The sequence below is a fragment of the Clupea harengus genome, chromosome 24 (genome assembly GCF_900700415.2).
Source record: "Clupea harengus chromosome 24, Ch_v2.0.2, whole genome shotgun sequence".
In the NCBI taxonomy this organism is placed as follows: Eukaryota; Metazoa; Chordata; class Actinopteri; order Clupeiformes; family Clupeidae; genus Clupea; species Clupea harengus.
Genome location: NC_045175.1, coordinates 1,989,925 through 2,015,151, shown reverse-complemented (window position 1 = coordinate 2,015,151; position 25,227 = coordinate 1,989,925). Strand labels below are relative to the sequence as shown.

At 40.5% G+C, this 25,227-nt stretch overlaps 1 protein-coding gene across 9 annotated transcripts; it reads right to left on the bottom strand.

Annotated features, from left to right (window-relative positions):
* Positions 1 to 2,044: 2,044 nt before the first annotated feature.
* On the bottom strand, positions 2,045 to 24,968 carry LOC105894053 (NACHT, LRR and PYD domains-containing protein 12-like). 9 transcript variants are annotated; one of them, XM_042703541.1, is made up of 12 exons: positions 24,856 to 24,968; positions 23,883 to 23,975; positions 22,829 to 22,927; positions 19,653 to 19,766; positions 17,986 to 18,102; positions 15,015 to 15,529; positions 12,985 to 14,785; positions 10,583 to 10,753; positions 9,322 to 9,492; positions 7,134 to 7,304; positions 5,943 to 6,113; positions 2,049 to 2,558 (listed from the first exon to the last, which is right to left on the bottom strand). In XM_042703541.1, the coding sequence occupies exons 3-12, from the start codon at positions 22,894 to 22,896 to the stop codon at positions 2,381 to 2,383; spliced, it is 3,477 nt and encodes a 1,158-aa protein (XP_042559475.1). In that variant the 5' UTR covers positions 22,897 to 22,927; positions 23,883 to 23,975; positions 24,856 to 24,968; the 3' UTR covers positions 2,049 to 2,380. The 9 variants fall into 9 exon arrangements, with proteins under 9 accessions (XP_031418026.2, XP_042559477.1, XP_042559474.1 ...); XM_042703543.1 differs by lacking the exon at positions 24,856 to 24,968 and having other exon boundaries at positions 2,048 to 2,558; positions 23,883 to 23,962; XM_031562167.2 differs by lacking the exon at positions 23,883 to 23,975.
* Positions 24,969 to 25,227: the final 259 nt, after the last annotated feature.

Below are 25,227 nucleotides of genomic sequence, written 5' to 3'. Positions count from 1 at the left end.
AACCTAAAGAGATGATTGTGGATGTAAGGAGAAGGAACAGAGGACATCAGCACCAACATCATCAGTTACTTCACATAGACGGGTCTGCACTGGTGAGGGTGGGCACCATTACATTCCTAGGAGTTCACATCAGTGAGGACCTCACATGGTCATAAAGTACAGACCAGCTGATCAAGAAAGACCAGGAGCAGCTGTAAATTGAGGAGGCCACCCAGTATCCTTACACAATTCTACAGGTGTGATATTGAGAGTATGCTAACAAACAGGCTGACAGTGTGGTGTGACAACAGCACTGCTCAGGACCACCAGAGTAATCAAGACAGCAGAGAAGGAGCTCCACTCCCAACCCTGGAGCTCATTTACTACCAGAGAGTCTGTAGGCAGGCCCGAGGCATAGTAAAGGACACCACCTATATCATGCTGTTATGTCCCTGTGTGTGTTTCTGCTTGTTTTGCGCTTGATTGCTCTTGTGTTTGCAGTTCCTTGTTTATGTGTGTCTGTGTGTTTTCCAGGATGTCCTATGGGCTGATGACCCCCAATTGAAAACACCTCTGCCTGCTGATGTTTCAATGGGGTTCCACCCTTTTGCAAACACATTCTTCCAGTTTGTGAGACTCAGGAACTAGACAAGGCCAAAACGTGCAGATTCAGAAATGCCATTAACAGTCTGGTTTGGACCAGATAATGTAAATGTTCTAATGTTTCCTAGTTTCATAGGTCTTCGGTGTAATCAATTCTTTATATGTTCACAGGCTTTGTGTCAACATAACTTTTCTCTTTCTTTTGTTCTTGCTTCTGACCCTAGACAGGGGTGTGACTCAGGCACAGATCATTTAGATTCATCTATAGATCAAGCAGTTTCAAACCTTCAACATGCTTTTGATTGTGTACAGGATTCCCTAAAGTCCCTCAAATTGATGCTGAATGAGTCTAAGACTAAATTCATGATTTTCTCCAATGGTAGAAATAATGTCCCCTCCACCCATAGGATTTGCACCCGTTCTGGGACTAATATTGAGCAAGTTCCTTGCTATAAATACCTAGGTATCTGGCTAGATGATAGGCTGTCATTTAAATCACATGTTCTTGACCTAGCTAAGAAGGTTAAAATTAAACTGGGTGCTCTTTATAGAATAAGATCTTGTTTTACTTTTGAAAACCGAATGGAAATAGTGCAATCAACAATTTTGTCAGTTCTTGACTATGGTGACATTGTTTACATGTATGCTGCACCCTCTACCTTAAAACTCCTGGACTCTGTTTACCATAGTGCTATTCGCTTTGTTACAGGAGACGCTTTCAGGACCCACCACTGTAACTTATACAAGAATGTTGGTTGGTCCCCTCTAGCAGACAGGAGGGAAAAACACTGTCTTTTATTTGTTTATAAAGCCTTAGTGGGAAAACTGCCTAATTATCTCATGTCACTTTTAAAATTAAAATCCATCTGTCATAATACACGGTCACAGAGCCTCATCTCCCTTGAAATCCCCCTTACAAAAACTAATATAGGTAAAATAGCTTTTAAGTTCTTTGCTTCCCATAAATGGAACACTATTCAAGTGGAGCTGAAATTAACCAAGTATTTGTCTGTCAACCAATTTAAGAGCCTTTTAGATAATAAGGATGTGCCTCAATGCTGTTGTTTTGAATGATTCTCTGATTTAATTTTTTTTACTTTATGTTATTTTATTTATTTATTTTTTATGCTTAATTTCTGAGTTGTTTGGTGTGTTTTTTTTTAAATGTATTTTGTCTGTTTCGTTTTGTTGTGGTTTGTTTATGTATTGTTCTTCTGTACTATGTGGCCTCAATCAGGGCATTGCTGCAAAAGAGCCCTGTGCTCAGTCAATTCTCCCTGAATAAACAATGATGATGATGATTTACCCAGTTTACCCAGACAGTCAGGCAGGTGGGACTGCAGTGTGAGCAGTTCCTGCTGGAAGAAGAGAAGTGGAGAGGGGAAAGGGGGAGGAAGGAGTGTAACAACACTGTTGCTATGGGCACCAGACCCGACTGGATCCACCCACAGCACTGCTGGGAAGTTTTGGTTGAGACAGATGTCTGAGAGCAGCACTGACTGCCATCAGCCCTGGCATGCTGTGACTGAGAGAAGATGAGGGGAATAGAAGTGGCTGCTGACTGGTGATACTAGCAGGACATGTGCACCCATGACTTCTTGGAGTTTAGGAAGAGGAGCAACATGCACATCCATGTAGGAATAGAAAGAAGATGCACCTCCAACAGTCCAGACTTGGTGCTCTTAGTGAAAAAACTTTTCCCATCCGCTCCATTAAAATCTCCCTCCACGACCCCTGAGCCTTGGTGCCCTCAGCAACGGTTTAAAATGTTATTTCAAGCCAGATAAACACCCAGCACTCACCTGAAAGTCTCTAGTTTACAGTTGGGATCATTCAGTCTGCCTGTGAGCTTTCTGACACCTGAGTCTTCTGGGTGATTGTTGCTCAGATCCAGCTGTTTCAGGTAGGAGGGGTTTGATTTGAGGGCAGAGGCCAAGAAAGAACAGCCCTCGTGTGTGATGAGACAACGAGCCAGTCTGAAACAAGACATCATCTTTTCTCATTATTATAGAAGGAAAATGCATTAAAGGTATGTACGGTATTTGAAAATTCAGCCATTTTGTCAGTCAAAATCCCACACATTTATTTATTAAAAATAAAATGTATGGTAACACTTTTTTCTGAAGCCTAGCTTTATAAGGCCCTATAAGGGCATTATAAGGGCCTTAATAATGACTTATAAAGTAGCTATAGTCATTATAGAAATCATTATAACTATGTATAATGTCTTCACAATGACTCATAAGCACCTTTATGAAACAAGATATCAGTTAATTATAAATGGTTACAATTTAATACGGAATAATGCATTATAAATATGTGATCGTCAGTCTGTGTGTCAGTAACACTTTCTATGAAGCCTGCATTTATAAGGCCCTATAAGGGCATTAATGCCTTTAAAAAGGTAGCTATAAGTCATTGTAGCACTCATTGTACATTTGTAAAATGTCTTCACAATGACTCATGACCATCTTAATGATACATTATGTCAGTTATTTATAAATGGCTATAATCTAAGACAGAATGATGCATTATAAATATGTGATCATTAGTCTGTGTATCTGTCAAATGTCATGTCATAATGCACCCTATGAAACCTGCATCTATAAGGCCCTATAAGGGCATTATTAATGCCTTTAAAAAGTAGTTTTAAGTAATTTTAGCATTCATTATAATTATGTATGTAAGTCTTCACAGCACCCCATAACCACCTTTATGATATATTATTCATATTCATTTATGGTTATTAGCATGGTGACTATGCTGCTATACAGACATATAAAATTGTATGGCAGTTTATAATATTGTATGTGGTCTAATTTCCTAAATGAACTAAACTAACACTGAGTCACATTCAGGAACAGTACACAGTGTCTGACACCGGAACACAAACTGAGGTTTACTAACAAAAAACTGAGATCCGGGGATTAACACAAACAGGGATTAACTATTTAAACTAACTGGGGAAGCTAAACAGAAACAAACTCAGGATTGCACAAATTTACAGAGTCCTAATCTGCTTCACTCTCGATAAGGCGCGGAACAGAGATATACGGCACGAGACAGTCAATGGAGTCCTGGAGTCGTGAGCACGGAGGTGGTCGTCTCGGGCAGTATCTTCTACTGTGTAATGACGAGACCAGACACAGAGTGAGGGGAGTGAAGAGTATATGTAGGGTGTAGGACAGGTGAATGTGATCGAGTAATCTGAAGTGAAATGACGTGCAGCTGGGGAGAGTGGATGTGACCTGATGGGATGAAGTGCAGCTGGGCGAGTGCCAGTGAGTGTGCTGAAGGGGGCGTGACCGGAGCGGGGGTCAGACGTGACACTTATAAAGGCAGGCTTCATAGAAAGTGTTACCCAGTTTATTATAAGAGCAGATAAATCACTAACAACGTTCATAAACTGACTCAAGTCAGCTTTTAAAAACTAGCTGATGATTAATTCCAAGAGGTTGAAGAATGAAAAGTTTACGGAGATTCCATTCAGAACTCAGATGCCTTTATCTTTTTTAGCATTAAAAGTAGGGTAAGCAGATATCTGTGTGTTCCTGAATGTGCCATTTCTATCTGTGTGCCTCTGTGTTTCTCAGTGATAAGGATTGGGGTGTTTTGGTTACAATTCTAAGGTCATAGGTTTGGCCCATGTTATCCGAGCTCTGGGATGAACACTCCTCTGCTTTCAACTGATAAAATACTAACAGTTTTTTCCAATCATTTTCACACTTTGTCTCAATACCATGCCCACTTCTTTAAATCTGTTCACACAGTGGGCTTTACAGACACACACCATCAGTTAACCTTTGGTGCAAAACAACCACCAGAACACTTCCTACTTCACCCCTGGGAAATATACTACGGAGCCATAACATCGAATTCCACTCTTATGCTGATGATACGCAAATTTACCTCCGAACTGCACCTGACAAACACCTGGCTCTTTCCCGGACAACTAAATGCCTGGATGACACCCAGCACTGAATGAGCAACAACTCCCTTCAGCTCAATGGCAGCAAGTCAGAGGCCATTCTTATTGGCACCCCTCATCAAACTAAAAAGGCCAGCATCACCCACATCACCATAAATGGTCACCCCACCCCTCTCTCCTCACTCGTCACAAACCTGGGTGTCAAGCTGGACTCATTATTGTCCTTTGATGAACACATTAAATCCATCTGCCAAACTGCAGAAAAGCTGGTGCACGCATTCATCAGCTCCCGTCTTGACTACTGCAACTCTCTGCTGGCAGGTCTACCAGCAAAAACCATTCAGAGGCTGCAGTATGTTCAGAACAGTGCTGCCCGGGTTCTCACTCGGACAAGGAAATCAGAACACATCACCCCAGTCCTCCACTCCCTCCACTGGCTTCCAATCAACCAAAGAATAATTTTCAAAGTCCTTCTCCCAGTTCACAAGGCCATAAACACTACCGGCCCAACCTACCTCCAGGACCTCCTCACCCCTCACAATTAACTAAAAAACACAGACAATTTGAAGCATTGCAAAATGCATGTATTATGTATTGTATTAAAGAAACCAAGTTTTGAACTGCATCCTGCTATTGGGTCCTCTCTGACACACTTGGCTGAAACGCTGGTTCCCAAATCCAGCGACTCGGGTCCCATCCCCGAGAGCGATCCTAACACTCTCTCCCTTGATGCGCCTCATTGTTCCTGATTTTTCTACTCTTGCCTGACTGAGGTCTCCATTCCTGTGGTATAAAATGACTAACATTACTAACATATCTTGGCCTCCTTGGGGGACCTCTCGGTCCGAGAAATTTTCATTGATTCGAAACGGATTAACAGACATTTAATACAAACAATACAAATGGGACACTTTGTATCAGTTCTACTTAAACACTACAAATGTTCTTACAGTAATGAAGTAAAACACATCATGAAAACTGATGACATGTTTTCTGGCTGGCTCTTGATAGGCAGCGATTATACAGGTGCAAAAGTGTGGTATATAAGTCCACAACAATTCTGACCTACACTGATTGACTGTCAATCCATACATTATAACAAAATGATTCAAAATAATTCTAATTACCCCCTGAAGAAATATCACTTTGGTCCCTTTTTTTTGAAAATACACTCTGAATCCATATACTGACCATCTACACACAAACATTTGAGAATCTGTGTCAAACCTTCATTAGGCCATTACAACTACTCTGTGTACTAGGAGACATTGATAAGTGTCAGGAGTGTTCTGTCACTTGCCCAAAAAATGCAAATGGTTTTGTATAGACAGAAGTGTGAACAGTTCATGGACAGAAAAACTAATCTAGCACATGCATCAAAAGCTCCAATCAGGAGTGATACTAGATATTAGAATGAAAGTCAAACACCAACCTTAATGTCTGTAGTTTACAGTGAGGGTTACTTAGTCCTGCAGAGAGAAGCTGAATACCAGAATCCTTCAGGTCATTGTTTGTGAGGTCCAGTTCTGTCAGAGACACCGATGACTGCAGAGTAGAGGCTAGAGCCTTACAGGATTCCTCTGTTAGCTTACAGTCAGCAAGTCTGCGTAGAGTGAGAGGTATAGAGACAGAGATGGTAGCATGACTAAAAACAATACTGTTCAAAAGTTTAGAATGACACAGACATTGACATTTCAACCATCAAATAAGGAGCGAAATTAACCGAAACAGTTCATGGACAGCAAACTAATCCAGCACATACCTATGCTGTGTAAACTGTGGTGTTGTGCATTTTCATTGTAGGTCTGTAGGCTGAATTTGCATAATGACAAGCAGATTTTTCTTTAAAAAACACTGAGCAGAGGGCAGGTTTAATTCTTAAAACTTGGTTTCCTCATTTTCTTTTCCAAGGTTACATTGTGCTGTTGACTTACAGATTATGCTTAATTAAGTAAAAGCCATCTTATTGATGTCTCTTTTCTGTTGTCCTCATCTACATACTGTATCTTGGCCTCCTTGGGGAACCTCTCTGTCCCAGAAATTTTCATTAATTCCAAACGGGTTAACAGACTTTTACTACAAACAATACAAATGGGACACTTTGAATCAGTTCTACTTAAACACTATAAATGTTCTTACAGTAATGAATGAAAACACATCATGAAAACTGATTACATGGTTTCTGGCTGGCTCTTGATAGGCAGCGATTATACAGGTGCAAAAATGTGGTATACAAGTCCACAACAATTCTGACCTACACTGATTGACTGTCAATCCATACATTATAACAAAATGATTCAAAATAATTCTAATTACCCCCTGAAGAAATATCACTTTGGTCCTTTTTCTTTGAAAATACACTCTGAATCCATATACTGACCATCTACACACAAACATTTGAGAATCTGTGTCAAACCTTCATTACACCATTACAACTACTCTGTGTACTAGGAGACATTGATAAGTGTCAGGATTGTTCGGTCACTTGCCCAAAAAATGCAAATGGTTTCGTATAGACAGAAGTGTGAACAGTTCATGAACAGCAAAACAAATCTAGCACATGCATCAAAAGCTCCAATCAGGAGTGATACTAGGTATTAGAATGAAAGTCAAAATCACCAACCTTAATGTCTGTAGTTTACAGTGAGGGCTACTTAGTCCTGCAGAGAGAAGCTGAACTCCAGAATCCTTCAGTTCACTGTTTGTGAGGTCCAGTTCTGTCAGGGAGACCAATGACTTGACAGCAGAGGCTACAGCCTTACAGGATTTCTCTGTTAGCTTACAATCAGCAAGTCTGTGTAGAGTGAGAGGTGTAGAGACAGAGAGTAGAACATGGTAGCATGGATAAAAACAATACTGTTCAAAAGTTTAGAATGACACAGAAAATCGACACTTTATCCATCAAATAAGGAGCTAAATGAACAGAAATATAGTTCAGACAGTTGGTCAATTCAAAAATAATGATTTCAGATTGAAATAATAATTACGTGCTTGGAATTTGTTTTCATCAAATAATCCTCCATTTGCAGAAACTACAAACTTTGTAGCATTACAGCTTGACTGCTTCCTTTATAAATATGTCTTGCCCAATTTGGAACAATGCTCTGTCACTGTCATGGTCACTGTCTTGTTGCAGGAGAACAAACCAAATATACACCAATGAAGAACTGAACTCTCTGTAACAAGCAACCTAATGGGTTCCTTACACATTTTAAAATACAGAGGGCCTCATTTACTAACATTGCGACCGCAGCTTAATCTGCGCCTTGGCCAAACCGCAAATAACGCACGGTATTTTGCATCCTATTTATCAAACAAGAACATCGTCGTGTCATCTGCGCCTAACACCGCCCATTAGTGTTATTTAGCGCTCCGCTAAAATAGGGAAGAAAGAGCCTACGTGTTCCACCATGGATGATGGGCTATCATTAAAATTAGAGCTTTTGGTTCACGAGGTTACAGCAAACTAACCCAGGTAAATATAGAAACTCATAAATATTTCTCCGTTTAGCCCTTCCGTCCACATTAAAAGTTGTGATCACTTTGAAATCAAGACTGTCTTTTATTGGTGAGCTGATTTTGGGAAATTAAACTTTTCAGCGAACATTGAGTTTCTGGGTTGCTATGGTTACCCCTCAGGGTGCCTGTGCAGCTTCATATTAACGAGTTTATGTTCACAAGTTCATATTCACACATATTAACATGAGTTAATTCACACACAGGCAACTGCAAACTGTTAATATGGTTACCTAAGCTATAGATAGCTAGGATAGTTAATAGCCAGGTTAACTGCTCCATAGCATCCCGTTAAATAGTCTGGTAGGAATACACGACACCCCTTACTTTAAAACGGCGCATTCCAACACTGAAAACCAGGCTTTTCAAAAATGCTGCCCTAGGCAGATACATTTGAAAGCTGGAGTTGTAGCGTGGACAGGGCAGGGACAACTGAAATTTTCAGACATTCGGTTTGCTTGAACTATGAGTAAAAATACGGTTTTAAAGTAAACCATACAATGAGCGGCAATTCTGGGTAAAGCGTGGCCGAACAGCTAGCTGGTGGGACAATTTTGTATATGTCTATATTAAATGATATATCAAATATAAACATAAAAAAAAAAAATAACATTTCTGATGTTCGTATTTTTCTAATTTCTCGCAGGCACAATTTTTATTTAGCAGCTGATATGTCATGCTGAAACACCTCTTGTTTCGTTACTAATAGGGTACATAATTAGGCGCACTTTACGCATCTCCTCCCATCTCTTTGCGACGAACACCCACTTTCCCCTATACCCTCCCAGCAGCGGTAATCTAAAGTGCGCCACCTTTGATAAATACGGTTTTAGGTTTTTACCCGCTATTTTACGCCTGAAACAGGCGCAATCCGGTTAGTAAATGAGGCCCAGAGTGTGATGGAGGAGAGGAAATAGTCTGCATCAAAGCTCAGTGAGAGGAGCAAGAGGCGAAACATACAGCAGGCTACTCTGTTAGTTTACCACCAGAGGGATGATGGAATAAAGCTTTACAAACTTGTACAGCCTCCTTGAAAATGTATTTTTGTGTCTTCAGTTCAGTGTGTATTCAATGCTTTATATTATTTACACACATGCTCACACACGCACGCACGCACACACACATAACACCTGCAAAATATGATGATGTAGATAAGGCCTCTGTGAACAGTTTTACTGACTGAAATCAGAGAGCAAATTCTGCCTAGAGTAAAACATTGATGTTACTATTGTCTGGTTAACACAGTTTACAGTTAACAGTATGCGTCCGTTAACACAGTCTACAACATTACTGACCTCAGTGTCTCCAGTTTGCAGTTTGGACTGTGTAGAGCAAAGCCAAGCATTTCTCCTGACTTCTGCAGGTCATTCTGACTGAGGTCCAGCTGTCTTAAGGGGGAGTTTGCAGACTGCAGAGTTAAGGCCACAATCTCACAGGACTTCTCCGTTAGTCCACAGCCAGCAAGTCTACAATTATAAATCATATGCCAGTGTGTGTAGGAGATTATTAGATGATTTTCAAAAGTATACATTAAAAAAACACAACATGTAATAGTATGAGCTACACTTAAGAAATTAACTGGCAATAAAAACATATTTTTCACACTTATAGTACCAAATAGCAAGTTTTGCAAACTTGAACAGCCTATTTCAAAAAAATGTTTTTTGTGTGTCTTCACCATATATATTATATTAGGGCTGTCAATAGATAAAAAAAAAAATTAACTAATTCATCTGACATTTTTTAATTCATTAATCTAGATTATTCGCGATTAAAAGTTTGTTTTTATTCTAAAGACTAAATCTTATAAATTAACGAGTAATCACATCAGACAGCGTGTATTTTAGACACTGTTGTTTAATTATATATTTTTTTAAACACAAAACTATCGACAGTCACTGGCAACCCAAACTGCTAAAGCGTTGGTAACCTTTTCACGGACTGGTCTAGTTATTTTCCTAGAGAAGTCGTGGAGTGTGGGTTGGCAACCATCTTACCTTGGACTGCTTTCTGTCGGGTGCTTTGCATTAAGGTGATAACTTAAAGACGAGCTGCTTCTGTGATAGCTAAATTCAGCTTGACAAATGCTACATACAACTTTAGTTTTGTTGATTGTTCCGTCATTTTGCCTCTTAAACAGCAACGTTCCGTCTAACAATCTCTCAGCTATCTCTATCTTCAACTACCGTCTCGGTCTCTCCTATCTAACTGACTGCAGGCACGCAGCGTTTTCGTGTCAGTGGTCAACGCACACCGGAAGTAAACAAAGTTTTAAAATTTTTCGCATTATATCTAGGCCACAATAATCTCATAGATTAACGCGTTAACTTTGACAGCCCTAATTTATATATACACACACACACACACATGGAGAAATCAGCAACACACACATGGACAAATCGGCAACATATTCATCAACATTTGGCACAACACCTGGAATTATTGTTGAGAGAGCAAATTCTGCCTATAGTACAACATTGATGTTGCTATTGTCTGGTTAACACAGTCTACAGTTAACAGTATGCATTTGTTAACACAGTCTACAATATTACTGACCTCAGTGTCTCCAGTTTGCAGTTTGGACTCTGTAGAGCAGAGAGCAGCATTTCTCCTGTCTGCTGCAGGTCTTCCTGACTGAGGTCCAGCTCTCTTAAGGGGGAGTTTGCAGACTGTAGAGCTGAGGCCACAATCTCATAAGACTTCTCTGTTAGTTTGCAGCCAGCAAGTCTACAATTATAAATCATATGTCAGTATGTGCAGCAGATTTCTAGGTGATTTTCAAAAGTATACATTGAATACAGACATGTATATATATATATTGTATACACATTTATACACAGTAGGGGTGGGAATCTCTTGGCACCTCACGATTCGATTCGATTCCGATTCAGAGGTCAACGATTCGATTCTAAACCGATTCTCGATTCTAAACCGATTATCGATTATCAATTCTAAACCGATAAAACGATTATCGATGCATCTCGATTTTTAAAACATTTGAGTTTGCTATTCAGAGTCTCAAATCACTTCCTACTTTGTGTTTGATAATTAACCCTCCTATTACGTTCAAATTTTACCCACATCTATTATGCTTGGGGTCAATTTGACCCCAGCAATTTAAACCTCCAAAAAATTATTATAATTCTTTTTTTTTACCCAAGTTTTTGTGTCAGGTACTTTAGGTTTGTTTGTTGACTACCTAAATAGCCCTTAAAAATAAAACAATACCCCCACCCACCCCCCTTATACATCCAGAATACATGTTACGCGACTATGGAGATGTGATGAAAAAAGTTGATATTTCTTGTATATTTTATACAATTAAAACAGCCTGGGGTCAAATTGACCCCAAACAACACCCATGCATAAAGTATGTGTACAGGACATTGAAAACATATCATCATGTTCATTTTGTCTTTACCCAGTTGTCCCCATTAAATTAGGAAAAGTCATTGAATATGAAGCAAAAAGACGTTAAACATTGAATGGGGTCAAATTGACCCCAAACATAATAGGAGGGTTAAAGAAAACCAACAGATCTATTTTTTTATTAGAGAAAAAGTGTGTCCTTGTCACAATTATGACTTTCTATGAACAATGCAATAATCGATGCAGTTTGCATTTCAACACAAAATGAATGTGTAAAAAATATATATATATATATTATTATTTTTTTTTATTTTTTTTAATTTATTAAAAAAATCGATTATGAACTTTTCTGAATCGAGACAGAATCGTTCTAGAGAGAATCGAGAGAAATCGAAAAATCGATTTTTTTCCCCCACCCCTAATACACAGCTATATGTTTCACACTTATAGTACCAAATAGCAAGTCTGCTGCATCAGATCTAATTCCTTGAAATGTTTTGTTTGTTTTTTGTTTTTTTTTAAATGTTTTTTTTCACAAGATACAAAACAGTAGGGTGAGAAGATTTAGGGATTTTCAAAGAAGTTTGACGTAACACAAATACACATTTTTCTATTACATTTACAACATATTATTCAATTCTGGTCATGCTCACAACTAGTACATGAATAAATACTGGACCAGCAGAAATAGCTTTTTTTTTTAAATCATTTAAAAAAAAAAAAAAAAAAAATGTAAACAATTTGCTAACAGAGTGTTTCCACATACACGTTAAACGTCCTGCTCTCATTGGGAATGAATGGAGATGATATCCCGCCTGTTGAGCAAGAAAACGCCTCCGCCGCCCTTTCAAAGTTGGCGATTCTTTAACTTTAATTGGAAGCCGACGTTGTGCAGAAGGGCGGGAGTAATCAAAAAAATCAAAACAAGATGGCGGGTCTCGGGAGTCTGTTACTGGGAAATATTTTATGTGAATAAAGGTGCATAAAGATGTTTACACGACTTTTATATGTCTACATCTACTCGGTTTGTTGTTTATATACTACACGAACACTGTCAGGGCAAACAGAATATTGTAGGTCTTAACTGAAGCTCTCGACCATTATTGTTAGCTTGCTGCTAACACTTTAACAGAACATCTATTGAGAACAAATAGTAGCTAGCTGGCTGCTAATGAGTTAAAATAGAACTCGAAACAAGCGCCAAGTAGCCTCTGATATGTGGGGATCGTGATTTAACTGGCTGATATAAATGAATCAGATACAATAAATTAATAAATACATGAATCAGAGCATGAGTGACAGCCGCAACATCTATCATTATCTTCATGAGTTCACAAGCTAATCTGCGGAATACCGCCTGGCGATAAAACGTGTATGTGGAAACATACAGTAAGGAGAACATAATTTGCAAGTTTTTTTCCGATAAAAAAACTAGGAACATATATAAAAAAAAATATATCACACTCTCAGAAAAAGAACGCAAATTATTTCTGTAAAGGTTGCTCTCACATAAGGTGGTGTACGCACTGGTTTTAAGCTGATTTCTCAGACCTTTATTATTTCCATATGGGATCTAATTGGGAACTCACCGGGCCTTTCTGCAGCATCTCACAGCTGGTATTAGTCTCCTACGTCCCTCCTCTGATGTGTTGTATTTCGTCAAGTCAAACTCATCCAGCACCTCCTCAGACATCAGAAGCATGTGGGCCAGTGCTGAACATTGGGTAGGTGACAAACAATCTGAGACGCCATGTGAAGATCTCAGATATGTCTGGACTTTTTCATGTAGGGAATGATCATTCATTTCAAATAAGCAATGGAAAAGATTGATGCATCTTTCAGGAGACAGATCCTTTCTCTTGAGAACCTTGATGTACTGACACGTTTTCTTGATGCTCTCTGAGCTGCTGTGTGTGTTCGACAGCAGACCTTGTAAAAGGGCCTGATTGCTCTCCACTGAGATGCCTACAAGGAAGCGGAGGAAAAGGTCCAGGTGTCCATTCTTGCTGTCCAAAGCGTTATCCATTGCTCCCTTCAACAGAACATGCAAGGGAAGGGGGGCTTGCAGGTCTTTGTGTTTTTTACTGATGAATGATTTCAGTATTTCAAAATGTTCTGACATGTAGGAGTGAAAGACAAACATGGCTGCCAGAAACTCCTGGATGCTCAGATGCACAAAGCAGTAGACCTTCTTGTGGTGAAACACACATTCCTCCCTGAAGATCTCTGTGCACATGCCAGAGTACACTGAGGCTTCACTCACATCAATTCCACACTCTTTCAGGTCTTCCTCATAGAACATGAGATTGCCATTCTCCAGATGCTTGAAGGCCAGCTCTGCCAGTTTCAGTATGACATCCTTATGTAATTCCAGGAGCCTCTGTCTATATGTATCATTTTCCTCTTGATACTTCTGATTCTTCCTGGTGGTCTGGATGAGCAGGAAGTGTATGAACATCTCAGTCAGAGTTTTGGGGGCTTCCTTCCCATCATCCTCTTCCAGTATCTGCTGAAGGACAGTGGCTGAGATCCAACAGAAGACTGGCATGTGGCACATGATGTGGAGGCTCCTGGATGCCCTAATGTGCGAGATGATTCTGTTGGCTTGATTCTGGTCACTGATCCTCTTCCTGAAGTACTCTTCCTTCTGTGGATCACTGAACCCTCGTACTTCTGTAACCTGATTGATGCACTGAGAAGGGATCTGACTGGCTGCTGCTGGTCGGGAGGTTATCCAGATGAGAGCAGAGGGAAGCAGAGATCCCTGAATGAGGCTCGTCATCAACACATCCACTGATGATGTTTGTGCGACATCAGACAACTGCTGGTTCTCTTGAAAATTCAGCGGAAGTCGACTCTCATCCAGACCATCAAAGATGAACACAATATGGCAGTCTTTGTATTCACCATCCTGTAGCTCCCTAAGCTCAGGGTGGAAGTCCAGCAGGAGCCTGTGAAGACTGTACTGATCATTTTTGACCAAATTCAGCTCACGGAACGGAAGTATAAACATGAAATCTACATCCTGGTTAGCTTTCTCCTCTGCCCAGTCAAGGATGAACTTCTGCACTGAGACGGTTTTTCCAATGCCAGCAATGCCCTTGGTCATGGCAGTTCTGATGGGTCTCTGCTGTCCAGGTAAGGGCTTGAAGATGTCATTGCAGTTGATTGCTGTGTCTTCTGTAGTTTGTGATCTGGATGCTGACTCTACCTGCCAAACTTCATGTTCATTATTCACCCCTTCACTCTCTCCCTCTGTGATGTAGAGCTCTGTGTAGATCTTGTTCAGGAGTGTTTGAGTCCCTGATCTCATGACACCTTCAGATATGTTCTCAAACCTCCTCTTCATACTGGCTTTATGATTCACCAGTGCTCTGTTCAGGACATCATCTGTTTGGCAACAAACAAACAAACAAAACAAACAAACAGACAAATAAGCAAAACAGATCAGCATCAAACAAATGTGTTATTGTCTCTCTAACCTACATTTCAAGAAGAGTAACACTGAACAATGAACTTCAAAATGTCACCATCATTTTGTTTCTTAACTGTTGTGCTTCTATTCGTGCAGGACCCCAACTCCTGGAAGCAGTTCTGAAAGAAATACTTCAAGACTCACCTGTTAGTTTGGCCCTTTTGACTGGAGCAGGCTCAGTTTGGAGATGTTTGCTTCCTTCCATGTCTATGTGCTCATCCAAAGGAGGCTGTGGAGAAATCTGTGCCATGTGTAAGTGTGGGTATAGAGGGTCCTGCCCTGAGTCTGAGGGTGGATATGGAGGAACTTGTGCCATGGTTGTAGATGGCTTGAGATGAAGCTGTGCCATTTCTCTGTGTTGGTAGAGAGAAGATTGTGCCATGGCTGTAGGGGGATATACAGGAGGTTGTGTCATTGTTGTATGTGCGTATAACAGAGGTTGTGCCATGGTTATGTCAGGGTTTAGAAAGGGTTGTGCTCTGGATCTCTTTCTGCACTGGGGACAGCAGTAGTCTCCTGATGGACCAGACTGGCTCCAGTAGCTGCTGATGCAGTGCCTGCAGAAACTGTGTCCACAGGTGGTGATGACTGGGTCCCTCAGTAGCTGCTCACACACTCCACACCTGGACTGATCCTGGGTCAGAACATTCCTCCTGACACTGCAGTGACAGATAAATCACACAAAGAGTCACATTATTCATTAATGTGTGAGAAAACCTTACACCAGGATTTGCACAAACACACACAAAAAACTCTCTCCTACTCTCTTTCACTCACACACATCTTGGGTCAGGGTATTTCTAATCTGACTGCAGAGACATCAATAATTGCACAAAGACACACATTATTCACTGCATCCTAACATTAAAGAGCAGCTGATAGGTCTGCACACATACAGTCACATGAACACATTTCAGAAGCACCAAGCAACAATGCAAATCGTAGTGTACACAGTATTTACACACTCATCTGCACTTCCACACACACACACACACACACACACACACACACACACACACACACACACACACACACACACACACACACACACACACACACACACACACACACACACACACACACACACACACACACACACACACACATCAAATAATGCATTAGCCCTCACTTCTTTCTAATAGTTAGTGAAGTAACATATCTGCACACTCACTCCTTCTCTCTCTATCTTTGAAAGAACACAATCACACTCACACATACACAGACAGACACACATACAGGGGGAAAATAAGTATTTGAACCCCTGCCGATTTCGCAAGTTTGGCCACTTGCAAAGAAATGTGTGATCTATAATTGTAATGGTAGGTGTATTTTAACAGTGAGAAATAGAATATCAACAAACAAATCCAGAAAACTGCATTTTATAACATTGATGACTTTATTTGTATTTGATGCAGAAAATAAGTATTTGAACCCCCAAGCAAACAGCAAGAATTCTGGATCCCAATGACCAGTTATGTGCCCAAGAAGCACACAGATTAGTCCTCATTAGGCCTAACAAGGTACACCTGATCTCAACTGGTGACGTGTATAAAAGAAACCTGTCCAAAGAATCATACTTCACACCTTCAACCTCACCACCATGGGCAAGACCAAAGAGTTGACCAAGAACGTCAGAGATAAGATTGTAGACCTGCACAAGGCTGGAATGGGTTACAAAACCATCGGCAAGCAGCTTGGTGAGAAGCAGACAACAATTGGTGCGATTATTCGTAAATGGAAGCAACACCAAACAACTGTCCATCGCTCTAGGTCTGGGGCTCCATGCAAGATATCCCCTCGTGCGATATCGGTGATCATCCGAAAGGTGCAGAATAACCCCAGAACTACACAGGGGGAGCTTGTGAATGATCTCAAGGCAGCTGGGACAGTCACCAAGAAAACCATTGGCAACACACTACGCCGTAATGGTTTGAAGTACTGCAGAACTCGCAAGGTCCCCCTGCTCAAGGAAGCACATGTACAGGGCTGTCTGAAGTTTGCCAATGAACACTTGAATGATTCTAAGGAGGATTGGGAGACAGGATGTGGTCAGATGAGACCAAAATCAAGCTCTTTGGCATCAACTCGACTTGCCGCGTTTGGAGGGGGAAGAATGCTGAATATGACACCATCCCCACCGTCAAGCATGGAGGTGGAAACATTATGCTTTGGGGCTGTTTCTCTGCAAGGGTACAGGACGACTCCACTGCATCGAGGGGATGGGGCCATGTAATGTGGAATATTGGGCTTGAACCTCATTCCCTCCCATTGAAAACGCAACCTTAAGGATTTGGAGAGGATCTGCAAAGAGGAGTGGACCAAAATCCCTCCTGAGATGTGTGTAAACCTGGTGACCAACTACAAGAAAAGTCTGACGTCTGTGCTTGCCAACAAGGGTTATTCCACCAAGTACTAAGTCATGTTTTGCTAGGGGTTCAAATACTTATTTTCTGCATCAAATGCAAATAAAGTCATAAATGTTATAAAATGCAATTTTCTGCATTTTTTTGTTGATATTCTGTTTCTCACTGTTAAAATACACCTACTATTACAATTATAGATCACACATTTATTTGCAAGTGGCCACTCTTGAATATATGTGTATTTGTCAAATGTAAAAGTGTAAAATATAATAGATGACAACTCACTTTGGATCATACTGTGGTGGCCAACTGCTGAAATTGAGAGGAGGGTATGGCATGGACCGGTCGCTCTTTATAGACACACAGCTGGGCACTGGAGAAACTGGTCTGTGTGTCTGTGGCCTGGTTACATAAGGACACAAAATAATAGAGTTAGCTAACACTTCTTCCTAATAGTTAGTAAGGTTAGCATGTCTGCATAATCACACTCGCTAATTCACACAAACTCTCATTCACTCACACACACACACATCAAATAATAATTTAGCATTAGCACTCACTTCTTCCTAATAGTTAGTGAAGTTAGCATACATGCACACACACTCCTTCTCTCTCTATCTTTAAAACACAAACACTCTCACACACACTCACACACACAAACACACACACACACACATGGGCGCACAAACAATTCTCCACTTTTGTACATATGTGTATTGTAAAAATGTAAAACATAATAGCTGACAACTCACTTTGGATCAGACTGTGGTGGTCCACTGCTGAAATTGGGAGGATGGTATGGCATGGACCGGTTACTCTTCATAGACACACAGCTTGGCACTGGAGACACTGGTCTGTGTGTCTGTGGCCTGGTTACATAAGGAGACAAAATAATAGAGTTAGCTAACACTTCTTCCTAATAGTTAGTAAGGTAAGCATGTCTGCATACTACATAAAACACATAATCCTTCTCTCTCTTTAAAACACACACACAAACTATTCTCCACTCTTGTACATATCTGTATTTGTAAAATGTAAAAATGTATAGTTAGTAAGGTTAGCATGTCTGCATACTCTCTCCTTCTCTTTCTCTCTCTCTCTCACACACACTCACAGACACACATCTTGGGTTAGGGTATTTCTAAGTTAACTGCAGAGTAGGGCTGTCAAAATTGCTCAAAAATGACGTTCGAATATTCCCTTTAAAAAAACACATATATTCGAACATATTCGAATATCTGGTTGCGCATTAGACACGTCAATAACAGGACAAATTAATACAACGAGACATAACTACTTGTATAGGTAATTTATTTAAGTTTAAACATATTTAACAACATATTACCTACCTACCTGGCCTCTCGCTTGCACACACACTCTCTCTCTCTCTCTCTCCCGCATCGTCGTGCTCTCTGCGCATAGCGGTTTAAATGAACGACAATAATAAACAAATGCTGAGTGCTGATCAAGAATTTTGTGCAAGCAATTTAAGGTCGCGATTCTTGTCCCAAATATGGCAGGCTTCATTCAGTGATTGAAACTAATATTATTAACATTAATTGAAGTTTTACAGTATAGAACCGACATTGAACGCTCCGAGCGAGCTGGGCTGTGGTAAACATGGAACTTTTCCGTGGCATGAAACGGCAAATAATCAAACCAGTGCATGAATCTGTTGTAGCCTATCTAGTCTATTTTATTCATGCCAATATACAGTCAGTACAGTAGCAACTAGCCCACACTAGTAATGTTTCTGTTAACGTTAAATAAAATGAGGCACACACTGTTATACAATTCTACGATTCTATTGGTGACTGTTCCACGGCTAGGGATACGGTACCTAGGTTCCAGTGCTTCACAGAACTCCCTGAAGCCTATCCCATCCACCACACTGATCGGCCTCATGTCCTTGCATATGAACAAAATCAATTTTTGCGTGCAGGCCTCCTGACGTGCCGCAGACAACAAACTTGTGACGGACGGCGCAAAATATGTATCCAGACGTGGCTGTTTCGCTGAAGTTCCACATATTATGCCATATTCACTTGGGTGCACATTTTGAAGATGTAGCCTCAAGTTGCTAGTTGTTGAATGATAAGCTAACTCTAGCTTACATAGCTTTCACACTACTTTAGCTGTAGGCTCAACAAGTTTACCATCAACTGACCAAAATCCGAAATATTTCCAGACATCACTTTAGATTTTTGGGGGTTACAATCACTTTCTCTGCTGCGGTCAAGCTGGGTTCTTTAAAACGCAAACACTCTCACACACACTCACACACACACACACACACACACACACACACACACACACACACACACACACAGACACAAATACACATGTGCGCACAAACAATTCTCCACTTTTGTACATATGTGTATTGTAAAAATGTAAAACATAATAGCTGACAACTCACTTTGGATCATACTGTGGTGGTCCACTGCTGAAATTGGGAGGGTCTGGCATGGACCGGTTACTCTTCATAGACACACAGCTGGGCACTGGAGACACTGGTCTGTGTGTCTGTGGCCTGGTTACATAAGGAGACAAAATAATACAGTTAACTAACACTTCTTCCTTATAGTTAGTAAGGTAAGCATGTCTGCATACTCCATAAAACACATAATCCTTCTCTCTCTTTAAAACACACACACAAACTATTCTCCACTCTTGTGCACATCTGTATTTGTAAAATGTAAAAATGTATAGTTAGTAAGGTTAGCATGTCTGCATACTCTCTCCTTCTCTTTCTCTCTCACACACACTCACAGACACACATCTTGGGTTAGGGTATTTCTAAGTTAACTGCAGAGTAGGGCTGTCAAAATTGCTCAAAAATGACGTTTGAATATTCCCTTTAAAAAAACCACATATATTCGAACATATTCGAATATCTGGTTGCGCATTAGACACGTCAATAACAGGACAAATTAATACAACGAGACATAACTACTTGTATAGGTAATTTATTTAAGTTTAAACATATTTAACAACATATTACCTACCTACCTGGCCTCTCGCTCGCACACACGCACTCTTTCTCTCTCTCTCTCTCTCTCTCTCTCTCCCGCATCGTCGTGCTCTCTGCGCATAGCGGTTTAAATGAACGACAACAATAAACAAATGCTGAGTGCTGATCAAGAGTTTCGTGCAAGCAATTTAAGGTCGCGATTCTTGTCCCAAATATGGCAGGCTTCATTCAGTGATTGAAACAAATATTATTAACATTAATTGAAGTTTTACAGTATAGAACCGACATTGAACGGCGAGCTGTGCTGTGGTAAACATGGAACTTTTCCTTGGCATGAAACGGCAAATAATCAAACCAGTGCATGAATCTGTTGTAGCCTATCTAGTCTATTTTATTCATGCAATATACAGTCAGTACAGTACCAACTAGCCCACACTAGTAATGTTTCTGTTAACGTTAAATAAAATGAGGCACACACTGTTATACAATTCTACGATTCTATTGGTGACTGTTCCACGGCTAGGGATACGGTACCTAGGTTCCAGTGCTTCACAGAACTCCCTGAAGCCTATCCCATCCACCACACTGATCGGCCTCATGTCCTTGCATATGAACGAAATCAATTTTTGCGTGCAGGCCTCCTGTCGTGCCGCAGACAACAAACTTGTGGCGGACGGCGCAAAATATGTATCCAGACGTGGCTGTTTCGCTGAAGTTCCACATATTATGCCATATTCACTTGGGTGCACATTTTGAAGATGTAGCCTCAAGTTGCTAGTTGTTGAATGGTAAGCTAACTCTAGCTTACATAGCTTACACACTACTTTAGCTGTAGGCTCAACAAGTTTACCATCAACTGACCAAAATCCGAAATATTTCCAGACATCACTTTAGATGTTTGGGGGTTACAATCACTTTCTCTGCTGCGGTCAAGCTGGGTTCTTTAAAACACAAACACTCTCACACACTCTCACACACACTCACACACTCACACACTCACACACACACACAAATACACATGTGCGCACAAACAATTCTCCACTTTTGTACATATGTGTATTGTAAAAATGTAAAACATAATAGCTGACAACTCACTTTGGATCAGACTGTGGTGGTCCACTGCTGAAATTGGGAGGATGGTATGGCATGGACCGGTCGCTCTTCATAGACACACAGCTTGGCACTGGAGACACTGGTCTGTGTGTCTGTGGCCTGGTTACATAAGGAGACAAAATAATAGAGTTAGCTAACACTTCTTCCTAATAGTTAGTAAGGTAAGCATGTCTGCATACTCCATAAAACACATAATCCTTCTCTCTCTTTAAAACACACACAGAAATGCTCACACACACGCGCGCACAAACTATTCTCTACTCTTGTACGTATCTGTATTTGTAAAACGTAAAAATGTAGTTAGTAAGGTTAACATGTCTGCATACTCTTTCCTTCTCTTTCTCTCTCTCACATCTTGGGTCAGGGTATTTCTAATCTGACTGCAGAGACACCAATAATTGCACAAAGACACACATCATTCACTGCATCCTAACATTAAAGAGCAGCTGATAGGTCTGCACATACTGTCACATGAAGACATTCAGAAACACCAAGCAACACTGCAAACCTTGGTGTACACAGTATTTACACACTACCACACACACAGACACACACACACACACACACACACACACACACACAACAATAATTAGCATTAGCCCTCACTTCTTCCTAATAGTTAATGAAGTTAGCATATCTGCATACTCACTCCTTGTCTCTCTATCTTTAAAACACAAACACTCACACAGAGACACACATACACATGTGCGCACAAACAATTTCCCACTTTTGTACATATGGGTATTTGTAAAATGTAAAAATGTAAAATATAATAGCTGACAACTCACTTTGGATCAGACTGTGGTGGTCCACTGCTGAAATTGGGAGGATGGTATGGCATGGACCAGTCACTCTTCATAGACACACAGCTGGGAACTGGAGACACTGGTCTGTGTGTCTGTGGCCTGGTTACATAAGGAGACAAAATAATAGAGTTAGCTAAAACATATTCCTAATAGTTAGTAAGGTTAGCACGTCTGCATACTCCATAACACATAATCCTTCTCTCTCTTTAAAACACACATGCTCACACACACGCGCACAAACTATTCTCCACTCTTGTACATATCTGTATTTGTAAAATGTAAAAATGTATAGTTAGTAAGGTTAACATGTCTGCATACTCTCTCCTTCTCTTTCTCTCTTTCACACGCTCACATCTTGGGTCAGGGTATTTCTAATCTGACTGCAGACACCAATAATTGCACACATCATTCACTGCATCCTAACATTAAAGAGCAGCTGATAGGTCTGGACACACACAGTCACATGAACACATTCAGAAGCACCAAGCAACACTGGGAGTGCAGATTAGTGTGTAAATACTGTGTACACTTAGATTTGCACAAAACTCACTCTCTCTCTCTCTCTCTCTCTCTCTCTCTCTCTCTCTCTCTCTCTCTCTCTCTCTCTCTGCATACGCACTCCTTATCTCTCTCTCTTTAACACACACACAAACACGTATTTGTAAAAGGTAAAGATGTAAAATATAATAGCTGACAACTCACTTTGGATCAGACTGTGGTGGTCCACTGCTAAAATTGAGAGGGTCTGCCATGTATTGGTCACTCTTCATAGACACACAGCTGGGTATTGGAGACACTGGTCTGCGTGTCAACAAATAAATAAGTATATAAATAAATAAAGACAGAAAGACAGAGAGATATATATGGAGAGAGAAAGAAAGACAGACATTTAGCAGACGCTTTTATCCAAAGTGATGTACAAAGGTGAGAACAAGCAAACTACCAGTAATAGAAACCTAGTGTAACAATACAATACTATAAATATATAAGAAATACAAAAAGTACAGGAATGTAACTACTGTAAGTGTCATAAAATGTGCCTGTTTTCATGAATGATGAGTTGTCTTGAGTTGAACTTGAGTGTCACATGAGGGAAAACACTGTACCACCAAAACCGCTATCGCATCTTGACCCAGGCTAATCTTAGAATTCAGGGGGGGGCGGGGGGGGTCAGCATTAACCTCTTAGGAATCCCAAGTAACTACTCACACAGGCTCTCTACCCAGTAAGATCACAACTTAAACAAGCACTCTCAGCAGTTAGGCACCCAGTGTGCTGTTTTTGGTGATAGTAACTAATTAATATATTTTCGTTGTAGTGCTGATACTCAAAGCTATCGTCCCGTGCCGCGCCTGCACTCTGATTAACAACTGTGTCGACATGTGTAACTTCCTGAATTAATGGTAATTTTATGTTTTTTAATATGTCTTATTAAGTGTCAAAAATCAAGGATAATCCATATTTTAGTCGAGGTGAATATTATTCTGAGGTACTACCTTACCGTCAGATAAATGAAGTGCAGCGAATGCTCCAAGTCCGACGTGATCTACAACAGATTTTTTCAAACCTACATGCGGAGGTAGGTATGATTTGCTATTCTGAATTCTCAGGAGGGACACAAAGTGCGGGGAAAGACAAGTGAAGTTGCGTGTGTAGTAAAGTTGATGTAGAGGTAGTCGCGGCACAGGCACAAAAAAAAACCGCGTGGTGATAACCATTACAGGGTCTAGACATGTAGAGCAGTTCCGCTACTCACAGGGAGAGCTGACAGGTGGTGTCAGGGCTATCATGACGGGAAAAGGCATATTCTGCGGTGAGCGGGGCACGTGACCTGGGTTGAAGTCCATTTCTGGAACGATAGGAGCAATTTCAAAATTGTTTAATTCAGTTTATGGGATTTTATATGTAAACTGCTCTGCGATTGGAACGCAACCTGTAGGTTTTTTTTCCTAGGTTTTCACTTCCCCTCCTTAAGTCTATGAACTCACGTCAATACCATTTTCACATAATGAGTAGCCTGCCCTAGCGTATACCTACGTGAAGTCGGATTCTCCTAAAACCGCAGTTGTCTTTTCCTTAGTCCTTAAATCTATTTCACATTTTGTATCTCGACGGAAAAGGTCATGAGCAGATAGGAAGGAAAAGACCACAGGACTATCCGACACAGCCAGTGCCGAGGCCCCTGTCTCGAGTGTCCCATTGCTAGTTTACCGAGTTCACCGTCGTCTTGAATGGACCATTAATCCTCTGTTACAGCGGAAGAGCTGAACTTTACCCATGATTTTACTAACCTTTTTTCACAAGACAGGTTACAATGGGCACATGAGCCTACACATGGACATTTGCGTGCTAGTTTAAGGTGCCATTACATACAAACCTGCTAACAAAAATGTCACTTCCTCGTCTTCAAGCCATTTTTTCCCCAGACTGTTCATATTCATTTATTGGAACTGCAGCTGACCCATGGTGATAGTCTATGGATTTGGATAACAGACTAGATTTATACTACATTGTTATTTGACTTCAGTCAAGGCAAATTAGAGTCAAGGTCACAAAAGGTGGTATGAATAACTAGGCCTAATCTGCAGCGTGGCTTTTCGCAGGTAGACCCATCAAGTCCGTGAAAACTTTCGTGTCGTCTCCGACTACTAACTCTCTAGGTTAATCTTCCATATTCAGTCCAATTCAGTCAATTACAACCGTAACTTTTACTAATTATGCTTACTCACCCTCATAGAAAAACGATGGACACGTTCTTGCATGCAGTCGTTCTATGTTAAAACCTTCCTTGCTAAGGTTAGAATTACTTTCGTTTTTATCTGTTCTGCGTTGATAATGAGCATTAGCACCTTCCTATGTAAAGTGAAAACCTATGCCCCTAGTGGTTGTGTTCCTATTGGAGAGCAGTTCACAGACTGGATTTTCAAAACAAAAAACGAAGCCTACTACCAAGTACCAACCCATATCAGTGAAGTTATCGAAAAAAGTATTGCAGTGTTTGTGCAGTAATAATCCTCATACCTACGGAATTTTGAGGCAATATTGTGCCTTCTTTCAAATGTTGCTACACACAAACTCATAGGACTCGCATACAAACACAC

What these genes read in the sequence shown, in the direction of transcription:
- LOC105894053 (XM_042703540.1), bottom strand. Translation starts at nt 21,373, where the DNA reads ATGAAGAGCGACCGGTCCATGCCATACCATCCTCCCAATTTCAGCAGT. An exon ending in CCACCACAGTCTGATCCAAA is followed by an intron (nt 15,530 to 17,985) that starts GTGAGTTGTCAG and finishes CTGTCACTGCAG; the next exon opens with TGTCAGGAGGAATGTTCTGA. An exon ending in AGATGCTGCAGAAAGGCCCG is followed by an intron (nt 10,754 to 12,984) that starts GTGAGTTCCCAA and finishes TTATAATTGTAG; the next exon opens with ACTTGCTGGCTGCAAACTAA.